At 31.5% G+C, this 13,656-nt stretch overlaps 1 protein-coding gene, 1 long non-coding RNA gene and 1 pseudogene across 2 annotated transcripts; all 3 read right to left on the bottom strand.

The window, feature by feature from the left end:
* Window positions 1–739: 739 nt before the first annotated feature.
* On the bottom strand, window positions 740–2,332 carry LOC108463481 (protein JINGUBANG-like; annotated as a pseudogene).
* A 1,259-nt stretch (window positions 2,333–3,591) lies between these two features.
* Window positions 3,592–5,989, bottom strand: LOC108462892 (exosome complex exonuclease RRP46 homolog). Its single transcript, XM_017762804.2, has 8 exons — window positions 5,730–5,989; window positions 5,534–5,647; window positions 5,346–5,446; window positions 5,237–5,257; window positions 4,833–4,905; window positions 4,679–4,746; window positions 4,271–4,403; window positions 3,592–3,960 (listed from the first exon to the last, which is right to left on the bottom strand). Exons 1-8 carry the CDS (start codon window positions 5,833–5,835, stop codon window positions 3,848–3,850), a joined length of 729 nt encoding a protein of 242 aa, XP_017618293.1. The 5' UTR covers window positions 5,836–5,989; the 3' UTR covers window positions 3,592–3,847.
* A 2,448-nt stretch (window positions 5,990–8,437) lies between these two features.
* On the bottom strand, window positions 8,438–10,751 carry LOC128286478 (uncharacterized). Its single transcript, XR_008277057.1, has 2 exons — window positions 10,676–10,751; window positions 8,438–8,715 (listed from the first exon to the last, which is right to left on the bottom strand). It is a non-coding gene; the product is annotated as an uncharacterized LOC128286478 (long non-coding RNA).
* Window positions 10,752–13,656: the final 2,905 nt, after the last annotated feature.

A 13,656-nucleotide genomic window follows, 5' to 3' on the forward strand; every position in this document is an offset into this window, starting at 1 on the left:
GTTTAGAAATATAGCAACCGATTCCTAATGAACCAATTCCAGCTTTATTTCATACCGATTTTAGAAAACTTTATATGCATTCCATGATGGAATGATTGATTTTCTATACTAGTGTTCATGTTGAATTTGTTGGATGGTAGGCAAGGAGGCAAATAAGTGCATTTCATTACATATAGCAGTGGCCAAGCATATGGAACACTGATAAACTTACCTCCTAGTCGAAATGATCCGCTATTTCGCATACTGGTCTAAACTGAAGCATTATACAGTAAATTGTTCTTCTGTTTCCGCAGGTTCGTTTTGGTTGAGAGAAATTTCATTGGCCTAATGAATAGTATACTTTAGTGATATAAGAATGTAGTGTTGCTTTGACTCTCTAACCTATGTTGCTCCGGCTCTTCACTTCTCTTAGTATGCGTATGCAACACCTGTGTTCAATCCATACTCGGGATGGGATGGGATGGGATCCTCTAAGTATCCTCCAATTACGTGGAAAGTTTAAGAAAATATTAAACATACAACATATCAATATCCCTACTCATATCCTAGTCCGCGTAGTATTATTGCAGTTGTCCCTCCGTGGTAGGATTATGTTATTTGGATTTTTCGTTTTCTAAAGTATCCGTGCTTGACATCTATAATCGTCGAATGTTCCGACAATAGTATGGAGTAAGATCCTTCAAATACATGAAAAAAATACGAAAACAGCTAATTTAGTGAGATGAACCCCTGAAAACGATTGCCTGAAATACTGATTCCAAGGCTTATCTTAGTTGAAATCTCAGCATTACAAAAGAAGAACTAATGTAAGAACAACCAAACTGAACTACCAACATAAATATTGTATTAAATTTACTGGAAAAGATTACCTCGAAGCTTCTTCTCGACCCACGAAGGAGACAACACGGGACTCATCTCATATTCCGTCTTCATCTTCGTCTTCGAATCGTTACGATCTGCAAAATCAAAACAAGTTTGCTCTTCAGGCATGACTTTGACCCTCCAAACCTTGAAAGTTTGATCCAAACTAGCACTGTAAACCAAAAACCCCATCACAATTTTTTCCATTTGTAAACAAGCAGCCAAGCATTTAACAGGCCCTCGATGTCCATCAAGCACTGCCAAACATTCATGAAAACAACTCCCTTCCTCTCTTCTCCACACCCTGATCGTTGTATCTTCCGAGCCACTGAATATCAACTTCTCAATAGCCACTAAACAAAGAACCGAAAACCGATGACCTTGTAAGAACCCGCCATGATTGAACCTACCGGATGTTTTTTCTTTCTCCCAAAAGTTTACAGTGCCATCGGATGAACCTGAATAGAGAAAACAATTGCTCAATGTCGAGCTTATCGCCATGACATTAACGGGTGATTGTTGGAACCGGAGTGTAATGGTTAAAGTGTGGGAATTTTCTTTATATAATCTTCTCCATATCTTTACTGATCCATCAGATGAACAAGTGAAAACACACCCATCATCTTGGTTAACCACTATGGCATTAACCTTGCTTTCATGAACCACAAATGAGTCCACATTTGTTATCTACGAGCCGCCATGCCTTAACTGTTCTATCATATGAACCAGTGTACAACAGCCCTTCGGCGTGGTAATAAGCCATGCAAGAAACACAATCTTTATGTTGTTGGCTGCTTGTCTTAGGGAACAAAAGAAACGAGCTTCTCTTCGGGAGTGTTGAGATCTTTTTGTACCCGAAACTATCGGAAACGGTGTAGTTCCAAATCCTGATCTTGCAGTCTCTATGCGCGGTGAAAAGCTTGTTACCGTAAGCTAAAATGGCCCGGATTTCACCGGAACTTGTCTTGATACAACCCCGCTCGATGCATTCAGGCTGCCTCCATACTCGGATACGTTTGCTATCAGAGACAGTGAAAACCAACCCTTTCGAGATTGCAATCGAGTGGATATTTCCGTCTTGTCGATGAAGAGAAGCAATGCAATGGTAGAGGAGAGCAGGGGACGGCGTTTGAAGAGGAGAGAGTGTCCATGGTGTTTCAGGACTACCAGGTGGCAACATCAACTGCAAAGCAGAGGCACTCGATCGAGGGCTCGGTGGTCTTTCGGGGCTGAACTGGGGATCTTGGTCATACATATCAAGGTGAGTTCGAATCGAAAGCCGAGTAGGAGATTGCAACGGATTGCTTTCGTTATCCATGTAGCAATGACCAGTTTTTCTGCCATGGAATTCCATAGGAGAAAATTAAAGTGATATCGGAGGATTATGACTGAAAAGACTGTAAGAGACAGACAAAGATATATACAAAGGGTATACATTGGCGGTGTAGTTATGAACTTAATTTGGTAAGTTGGGGTTATTGGTATGGTCTCAATGGCACCATTAATGAAGACAATGTACTAATGGAAGAAAATGAAATGTAGAAATAAATTAACATAAATGAGAAGTTATGTTTCAAGACTAGCATTGTTTCAAGAATCATTTATTTTCCTACCCAATTTTTCTTCCATTTCCAAAAGATAGAATAGAATATGATTATTAAGAATATGAAGTATTAATTAAAATTTCAAAAAGTGTTGACATTAATTTTAACTCACTTAACATTGGCATTATTGTTAAGAAAGAAAGATATTAAAAGTTTAATTCATTAAAATTTTGAACTTACCCCATCAAATAAAATGTAAATTTTATTAATTTTAACATTTTAGTGATATTTATAATTAATAAAAGTTAGTTTATTATTAACAAATATGTAACTTAATCTATTTATTTGTAAATAATAATAATAATAATTTATTTTAAATTAAAAAGAAATACATTTATCTCAATTATTATATGATTAAATTTAAAATAAAATTTAAAATTTTAATACATATTTAAATTAAATTTAAATTGATAGTATTTAAAATAAATTTAAAATTAAACCATTTTTCGTGATTTTGTAGTGAAAAACTATTGTATAAAAATAATGAAATAAATACCTTCAAAAATTTATGAAAGAAATAAATAAGAAGGAAAAGATAATTTTATCTCAAAGAAAATTTAACTTTCCAATCCCAAAGATAGGGCTTTTAATATGCCAAACACCAAAATCACTCTCCCATTAATTAAATTCTCATGTACCAAACCCCTCCAAGCAGTGAATGGGTTAGCTAAGAATTCCGTACCATCCAATCCATGGCCAGTAAATTCTAAAAAGTATGGGTAGTTCAGACCATTTTATCATTGTTAAAAATGTTAGGCATCCTACTTGCCGCACTTAAATATAATGGTAAATAACTAGCCTGGCCGACACAGGTAAAGGAAAACACCATCCAATTTACACAGTTCCTTTGGGGGAAATGGTGGTTGTAAATAGTTTACTGCATTGACATTCCTTTTATGCCGTTTTTAAAATTATCAAATCTAATAATCTAAGAAAGCATTGAAATTACCGAGAGTAAGAAGCCTGTTGATTCATTAAAAGACCATTAAAACACTATAAAAATGTGACTTCGAGCCAGTTTAAGCGCCCATTTTTCTCCGATTTTAGGGTTTAAAAATTTTATGAATAAAAGTAGGCATTATATAATAAATAAATAAAAACTCGAAATAGTAAGGTAAGCTATCACTTCTCTTGGGAAAACCACATTCATTGATCAACAATGGTACTAACAAGATCACAACTTAAAAACAATAGGGGCCATAAAACTACATATCCTTTACATCAAATTTCTAATACAATTTGGTCAGAGGTTGTGAAAGTGAAAAATTAGAGCTAGAAATCAGTACAACAATGGTTAATGCTAATATCCAGTAAAAAACGAAATTCAACAAACCGGGGATTCCTCATCGGTTGATGTTATGGGCCCGAAACTGCTATTGAAGTCACCCAGCTTTGGATGAATCAGTTGACTGCTGTTGCAAGTTCCTCCTGAGAAAATCAGACAATTTGACACTTGCAGCTCGCCCTCGTTCTAAGCAGTAAAAATAATCATCCACTGGGACAACGGTTTGAATGAGAATATATTAGAATCAAAAGTGGAAAGAGGCCAAAAAACATCATCACAGTTTTTACAGCACCCTAATCCCATGTAAGAAAGACTTCAAAGGCAAGCAATTCTATTTCATTGAAGCTGGTATTAGCAATATCCAAGTTATTGCTCCAAAATGCAAATTATACACTGAATTTACTTGATAGCAGCCTTAAATCACCAAAAAAATTGCCTTTTCTTTAAGATTATATGTGATTCCACAGCCACAAAATAAAATTAACTTGAAAAAGATAGACCAATAGACAGCAATGAATACCTGACATTATACCATGAGTGACAGATGTAATAATCCCATTTTCAATAGGTTCACCTTCTACTCTTAGTGATCCTTCAGGAAGGACTGAACGGACAGAGTTTGGGAAGACTAAATATGCAAAAGCCTTCATTTTCTGCTATTATAAAAGACATAAAGGTTAGAAGATAGAAATTAAACAAAATCTACAAGAAGCCAACTACTCGATTCATTCTGTATAAAGCTGCACTCAAATGAAAGCCACTGGTGTCAAAGTATAGTTTATAGTGCAGACTACTTGAATACAATTTGATATTAATCAACGAAATTTTATACTATTTGTTTTTCCTTTCTTGGGGCTTAGAAGTCTCACACATGAGCTAAGTTCTAGTTAGAGAAGAAATGTGCAGGAAAAAGGAATTCTAAAATAACCTGCTCTTCTAGCTTGGTGGGATCCAATATAACATATCCACTCTTGGCCACACAACAACATATTGCGACTGCATAATTCAGCAAAACATCGGCAAGAAGTCAAGAACTCATTATTGATGAAACATGAATAGGGCTGCATGTCTGCATTGCTTACCAGCAAGATGCTTCATAGGAATCCCTGCGTCTACAAGGGCCATACATGCCGCATTTATGGCACTCGGGAGAAGCTATTTGAGATAATATCAAGGATTACCACGATATCATCAAGAAGATGCATAACATATCTACATACTATCAAAACTGTTCGGGTTGGGGGTGAGCAAACAATCACTGAGTCGTAATTTTAAGCAAAAGATAAACAAAATCTCTAGCATGAACACTCTCAGGGGCAATGCCAATGTCTTTCAAAAATTATAGTTTCCCCAATGTAAATTCTGGTTAAATGTCTAACAAAGATTGGAATATAAACAATGGAAGCCTAATCTTCAGAAAACTGAAACCTAGGGAACAAAGAGATGAAACAGTACAACAATAGTAAGGGAAATGCATAAAGGATACAGCACCATCATCGTTGACAACCTGGGACACAGCATAAAAATCTTTGATCAATGAACAACTCGGCCACAAACAAGAGATACTTTTGACAGATAGTTAACAAATAACCTACCTGGACTATAATTGACGTTGTAGTATTAGGATTAACTGTCAAAATACAAATACTCTCTAGGGTCCTCTTCAATATCATCTCATATTCCTTTTCCGGTTTCCCTAAACACCAATGTAAGATATTTTGGAAATTCCCAGCATACCAAACTTCAAATGCAAGAACAACTAAAATGGATTTTAAGAAATCACCTATTTGTCCTGTTTTTGGCTTCCAAATAACTTCAATGCAAGCTTTCTCAGGGTTCTCATTCTTTTTAGTTCCAGCTTTCGGCCCATAAACAGCAGCAAGTACTTTCGTATCTCCTAAATTAATGCATATATCAGATTTATAATCGAAATACTAAGATTTCTCACCAATTTTCATTTTTTTTCTAAAATGAAGTACCTTGAGACCAACTGGCAGAGCCATGAGCACGATGGAGAATGTTGCGAGAACATGCGAGAGGTCTCAATTGGTTCTGCGAGCGTCCATCCTCCCTATCGACCTCCATTGCTGTCTCTCTCAGGCTCAATAAGCAAGCTTGTTTGTCCCGGAATTTACTTTAATTAAGTAGATATGCTAAGGAAATGCATTAGAATTGCGAACTTTACAGGAGTTTTATAGTTAGGGTTTTATAAATTTGCCCTTGTTATTATAGCGGCAAAATTAATAAACCGGGTAAAACTTACAAGTAGACACTCAATTATTAGTAAATTTCTTTTTTGATCACTAAATTATAGAATGTTACAAAATAGTCGGCTAACTATTCAATTTTATCTTTTTCGGTCACCCAAATTACATAATATGTAAATGTTTTGGGTTAGATTTTTTTTTAGAATTAAGATTAAATTGACACAATGTATAAATGTTGAAGGTTAAAGTTGTTATTATGCTAATTCTAAAAGCTACCAATGTTAGCCAGTTAACGACCAACATAAACAAAATCGAATAGTTAGGTGATCATTTTGTAATTTTTTATAGTTTGGTGATCAAAAAGGAAATTTACTAATAATCGGGTGATCATTTTGTAACTTTTCATAGTTGGGTGACTAAAAAGAAATTCACCAATAGTTGGGTCACTACTAGTGCAATTTACTCAACTTATTATTACCAAAAATCAACTTTATATTTGGTCAAATTCTTGTGTTGGTCCATCTACTTTAAGTTGGCATAATTTAATCTCTTTACTTTTATAATGTTATTAAATAGTCCTGAATAATTAATTTTGTTAATTATTTCAATTAAAATATTGATGTAAAATTCTCTTTTGACAAAAAAATTTCACGTCAACATAATGAATTGAAAGTAGAAGTGCTCATGAGCTAGGCTAAGTTTAAGTATAATATTAATACACTTTATACTTGTCTAATTTCATCCCGACCTAAAGTATGAGCTTAAAATTTTGTCAAAACTTCTCATATTTATAAATGGCTAACCCATGTTCATTTTAAGCCCGCCTTTATTTTTTTTTGAATTTTTATGAAAAAATTGTTTTATTTTAACTTAATATTTAATATTTTATTTTTTCATTTTTAAACTTTTATAAATAGACATTTTAGCTTTTTTTAATATTTACATTATAGTATTATATATTACTATAGATTTAGTTTTTATGCGTTATAAATTATATAATGTATATAAAAATAACATAATATAATGTTTTATACACATAGAAAAAGAGTCGGGTTCAAGCCTTGAGTGTTCGAGTCCAAACTCAACCCATATTTTAAATCGACTTGATTTTTTTCCCTTTTTTAGGAGGCTAATATTTTACCCATATCCTCTCAAATTTCAAGTGAACCTTCGGGCTTGGACAGATAGGGGGCTATGAACACATCTAGTTGGAAGGTAATGGCTTTAAAAAACATTTCGCATCAACATTTTGATCAGAATAGTTAGCAATATTAACTATTTGGACTAACCATGATATTATAAAAATAGACGTAACAAGTTATGTCAAATTAGATATATGGATTAAATCTAAAATTTAAACTATTGGAATCAGTGCTCTTAGTGTAGTATTTTCTTCAATGTATACTTGTATTTTTTGAACAAAATTGGTTTAATAAAATATTTATTGATTACATTAATATTCTTTGTATATTGTCCTCAACGAGTTTTACACACAAAGCAAAATGGAAGCAAAATTGGCTCATTGGTTATCTAGTGTTTAACTAATAATAAGTAGTATTACGTGGTTGGATCATAATATGGAAAGACAGCTTGTATGAGCAGATAATCTAAACATGTTATTAGTTTAATCGAAAACAAGCAAACCAATTGAAAGATTAATATGTCATCTATCAAGTCCAATTGGTAGATACTTTGTCTTCAACATCAGAGCATATGACTCGCAGAAGACAACGACATAAATGTGATTAACTGGACTGACAGTATATCGGACAAGACCAAAGTATAATAATAGATCATAGATCTGTTTATTGATTTATTCACTTGTGACGTTCATAGTGTGACTGTAACGCCTCCTTACCCGAGACCGTCGCCGGAGTCGAGTACGAGGCATTACTAAACTTATTTGAGCACTTAAACAAATTCGGACAAGCTGTCCAACTGCGTCATAGTTGCTTAAAAATTCATATCTCGAGTTCCGAAACTCAAAATCAAGATCCGTAAATTTTCCCTGAAACTAGACTCATATATATATATATACTAATTTTTTCTAGAATTTTTGGTAGGGCCAATTAGTACAGTTTATTAATTAAAGTATCCCCTGTTTCAGGGTTTAACTGCTCTGACCTCTGTGTATTATGAATTAGATATCTCCCTGTACAGAGTTTCAATGACTATGCCGTTTATTTCTAATAAAAATAGACTCAATAAGGAATCTGTACATATAAAGTATGACTTCTAATTATCTTTTTACAATTTATGGTGAATTTTCAAAGTCAGAACAGGGGATCCAGAAATCGCTCTGGCCTTGTTTCACAAAAATTTAAACATCTCATAAAATATAACTCATATACCTGTTTTGTTCCATTCATATGAAAATAGACTCATAATTATTTAATTCCATATTTTATTCATCATCTAATTATATCTCTACTATTTTTAATAATTTTTCAAACTCACGTCACTGCTGCTGTCTTAATCTATTTTATGGTAAATTTTACCTATTTCATGATTTCCATGGAATAATTAGCATTTAGGCATACATAACACCAAATATGTCCTTGATTAGCCATTCCAACAGCTAATCATTATCAAGCATTTCCATACCACTCAATAACCATGTCATAAGACTATATATACAAAATGATTATAATGCTATACATGCCATGCTCAAAATATACAAGCCGTTATGCCAAGATGATACACGGATAATATGAGCGAGCCTCCGACCGTTCCTGATTTCCGAGCTGGCTTGTCAAAACTACAAGGAATGAAAAGGAGAGGGTAAGCATAAATGCTTAGTAAGTCCATATGAAATTAATAAGCAATTACCAATATGCTTTTAAGATAAAACACCACAATTGTACAATTATACATACTCAGCTTAAACTGTTTTATCGAGATACATTTACTAAATGATTTATTTCTGGAGCTACGAAAATCCAAATTAAGTTCCGTTAATTTTATTTGAAACTAGATTCATATACATTTCTCCCATAAAATTTCCAGAATTTTTAGTTTAGCCATTTAGTACAGTTTATTCATTAAAGTTTCCCCTGTTTCGCTGTCCAACAGTTCTGATCTCTCTTCACTAAAAATTATTTATCTCATAATTCGAGACTTGGATGATGTTCCCGTCTATCCCTCTTGAAAATAGACTCGATAAGGACTTTAAATATATAAATTAAAACTCATAATTATTTTTGTACAATTTCTAATGATTTTCTAAAATCAGAACAGGGGATCTCGAAGTCATTCAGACTCTGTCTCACAACAATTTAAATATCTCATAACATAAAATCCAATTGCATGCACCGTTTCCTCTATATGAAACTAGACTCATCAGACTTTAATCTCATATTTTATTCAGCCCTTAATTCAATTTCCACAATTTATGGTGAATTTCAAAAGTTACACTACTGCAGTAACCCAAAACTGCCAAGGCCATATTTATTCATTCACCACTATTATTCACTAAATCCATGCAATATCATTTCATCCATCATGGTAAGAACACATAATTATGCTTCATAAGCATAGATCCATAATCTCAATGTCATCAAGTATCAATAATTTATTCCAAATCGTGTCATTTTCATAATATTCACCAATTCTTAATCCTTTTGGGCCATTTCACATTTTCGTTCATAATCAAATTAGGGAACGATTACGGAATTGAGTACCTCATTATCACAATGCCATAGTAAAACTATGGTCTTGCACATAGTCACATATCACATACCGAGGCCATAGCCCAGCCATGGTCTTACACGGATCACATATCACACTGATGCCATATCCCAGATATGGTCTTATACAGTAGCACATATCACACCAATGCCATATCCCGGATATGGTCTTATACGGGAGCACATATCACATCTCTCCGAAGCCATAGCCCAACTATGGTCTTATACGGAAATCACATTTCACATGCTGCCATGGTCCAACCATGGTCTTTTCCGTCAATTCGTCTTAGCCACTGAATGAAAGTACTCAAGTCCGTTGTTCCATTTAATTTGTACTTTTATTCAAATATCATTTTACAATTATCACGGTTTAATGACATTTTATATGCAATAATATACTATATCATTCATGAAATTTTCATTTCAAAACATTAAATTACACATTGCATTATTAAAAATCATATGAACTTACCTAGATATAAAATATTAGCAATCGAGTCTATTCCTCGTAAACTTTATTTTTTCCTCGACTTGAATCTCGTTTCTCTTGATCTATAATATAAATTATTTCTACTCATTAGCATTTATTTGATTTCTATTTCACTTCACAATTTATGCTGTTCAAATTTCAAAATTACACTTTTACCCTAAAATTTACAGTTTTTACAATTTAGTCCCTGCTCAATTCACCCATCAATTGAACTAATTTTTTCTCAATTAACACTTTATTTTATCATTATAAATTATTTCACAACCTTTGATATTCTCAATTTCAACACCAACATCTAATTCACAACTTTTTCACAATTAGGTCCTAAATACCATTTTCTATCAAAATGACTTAATAAAACAACCTTAATATGAAATTAGAACTTCAATTTCATAATAATTCATCATATACTGCCCTTACTCAGCTAGGGTAACTTCCAATTTCACCCACCAAATAAAAAACTAATGAATTAGATATTGGACCTAATTGTAAAAGTCACAAAAACATAAAAATTACTAAGAAATAGTAAAAATTGAACTTACATGGTGAAAAAATATGAAAAACCAGCATAAGAGACCTGCTACGACGTTTCTGGCTGAGAAAGATGAAGAAATGTCTAGATTTTTCAATTACATCATTATTTAATTACAAACTTTTATGCTATTTCCAATTTTGCCCCTTGTTCACATTGTTTTCTTGCTTATTTCATGTCCAAACCGTCCAGCCATTAACCTTTGGGTCTAATTTCTCTTTAAATCCATCTTTTTAAATACTTAAGCTATTTAATCACATCTCACAATTTTGCACTTAGTTCAATTTAGTCCTTTTCACCTAATTAACTACCAAAATCTTAAAATTTCTTGACGAAACTTTAATACTAACTTATTTACACTCCATAAATATTTCTAAAAATATTTATGGCTCGGTTTATGAATTTGAGGTCTCGATACCTCATTTTTATTCCGTTTTATCTACAACTTCCTATACTACATAATTTCATTTAATATCCAAATGACCAAAATGACCTTACTACTAAACTTTCCAAAAATTCCGTCCATATCCAATTTTTTTGTCCATAGACTTAGAAATTGGTCAAATTGCTATTTAAGACCTCCTCATTAATATTCTAAAGCAATTTCATACTAAAAACTTCTAGAATGCAAGTTTTGCAAATTATTTGATTTAGTCCCTAATCTCAACTTAAGCACTTTATGCATAGAATTTCATCATGAAATTTTCACACAATCATGCAATCATATCATAAACCTCAAAATAATTATAAAATAATTATTTCTATCTCGGATTTGTGGTCACGAAACGACTATTCTGATTAGGCCCTAATTCGGGATATTACAGTGACATACTTTAATCTTGAGTAGATGATGGACTATGTATGCGTGACTCATATATTTTGATATAAGTTTGAGTTCAAATAGACAAGGAATTCATAGTCCAACTAAAGGGTAAATGAAATCCCTCAATCAGCATTACATGATAGATGAAATCCCTCTCTCTCGGTCAGGCTAGGAATGTATTTTCTATTAAGAAAATATTATTTACCAAATGTTATTCAACAAGGATTCTTATAATTTTTCTATAAATAGAGAGCACCGGTTGACCTAAAAATACACTTCATAAATTATCGTGTTATCATTATTCTGCCAGAAAGTTATGAAAATTAATTTACTTTGAATAAATTCTATTTTATGGGAATTACGATCTTTATCGATTTTTATAAAGTGGAATTACTTCCCTAGTGAAAGTAATTAATTCTTTTCTCTTTCATGATTTGGTTCGTGTTGCTCGAGTCCACACTCGACGTAATTCCCATAAAATCGATTTGATACGAGAATTAAAAAAAAAAGATCATTCGGTTTAAAACCAAAATCAATTTGAATCTATCTCGCACAAACCAAAGTAATATTCGATTAAGGTTCATTATTATAAATATCACAAAACGACTTAGTTTTGTAAATTTTTAAATTTTTCACCTTAACTATAAAACCGTTTTCTTAACTGATTTTTACAACATAAACATAGTAGAAAGACCAAAACTATAATTTAAACCTTTATTTTTAATAACATAATGCTAAAAATCTTAACTTTTTATGTACCCAAAAAATTTCAAATTTTTTGAACTTCTATATTTGTCCTAATGACCAAGGGCTTCACCTATAAATTTCATTCGAATTCGATCCTTCAGGGAACAAATAATAAATTTTTATCTAGATAATTCTCTTTAAATAATCGGTGTGTGATGTGAGTATGTAGTAAGAAAAGAAAAATCTTAGCTATTTTACATTTTGTTACCATGCAAAAAGAAAAATAATATTTAATTCAACTTCTATCCAATATTTAAATTGTTAGTTTGATATGTCATGTATTTTTTGTCAGTGTAGTTCATATACTTTCATTTCGTCCACCACATTATCCAATCTATTTTTCCGTTAAAAAAAAGTGATATGACAATAAAAGTTGATATATTATTTATGGTTAGAAATCTTTTACACGTCTATGCACGTAAAAATTACAAATTTAGAATAAATATGTATGTTTAAAAATAACATACAATAAATACTTAATTATATATTAAAGAGTTATTTTTGGTATAGTAATAAAGAATTTGTTTATAAATTCATTAAACATGAGTTCAAATTTTAGATATGTTATTTTTAATTCTTTTACTTAAAAATTATATACAAGTATAAAAGATAAAAAAATATTAAAGTAATAATTGTAACCCTTTAATAAAAGGGTATATTAGTCTTTTCTTAATTAAATTGATATTCAGTCAACTCGCCACCCCACCTCAATCAAGACTTTTATTAATAATATAAAGAAACCATAATAAAAGAATCAATAACTAAAAAGTCATAAAAATGTAAAATTTCTGAATAAATAAAAATTATCATAAAATTTTTAAAAATAGAAATACTTTCTAAATTTATGTTTTCTGAAGTTATAATCATGCAACATAGTCTGATTTTCTTTTTAATTCATAAATAATTAATAGTAGGATTGAGAAATCTTTATATTATATTTAAAATTTTAAAAATTAAATAAAATAATACATGTGACAAATTTTAAAATTTTAAACTTTATTTATAGAATTAAAAATTCCAATATACCAAACAGGATTCCAACTTATAATATGTTTTCTTAAAATTTTATTGCCGATCAAAAGATTTTCTTTGTTATTTAAATAGAACCATGTAATTAAAATCAACTTAGAGTTACAACTTATAACATACAAATTAATTTAAGAACTAGAATCATTAAGCCGATTGAGCCTTAGTTCGATTGACATAAGTATTATTGTCAATATAGGAAGATGTGAGTTTAAATACGTTAAAGCGCATTATTCTACTATTTATAAGTTAAGTAAGGGTTATGAGTAATTCTAGGCAATATATAAAAAAAAGCTGATATAATCAAATCGGGAATTTTATAGATTAGGTTCATGAATATTTTAGGCCATTATATTGCAGTCTAGTGCCATCAATATGTTAGATGACACTGTTAG

Source organism: Gossypium arboreum, chromosome 13 (genome assembly GCF_025698485.1).
Source record: "Gossypium arboreum isolate Shixiya-1 chromosome 13, ASM2569848v2, whole genome shotgun sequence".
Classification (NCBI taxonomy): Eukaryota; Viridiplantae; Streptophyta; class Magnoliopsida; order Malvales; family Malvaceae; genus Gossypium; species Gossypium arboreum.

What these genes read in the sequence shown, in the direction of transcription:
- LOC108462892 (XM_017762804.2), bottom strand. Translation starts at nt 5,835, where the DNA reads ATGGAGGTCGATAGGGAGGATGGACGCTCGCAGAACCAATTGAGACCT. An exon ending in TCCTATGAAGCATCTTGCTG is followed by an intron (nt 4,747 to 4,832) that starts GTAAGCAATGCA and finishes TGAATTATGCAG; the next exon opens with TCGCAATATGTTGTTGTGTG. An exon ending in CACTCATGGTATAATGTCAG is followed by an intron (nt 3,961 to 4,270) that starts GTATTCATTGCT and finishes CCGTTGTCCCAG; the next exon opens with TGGATGATTATTTTTACTGC.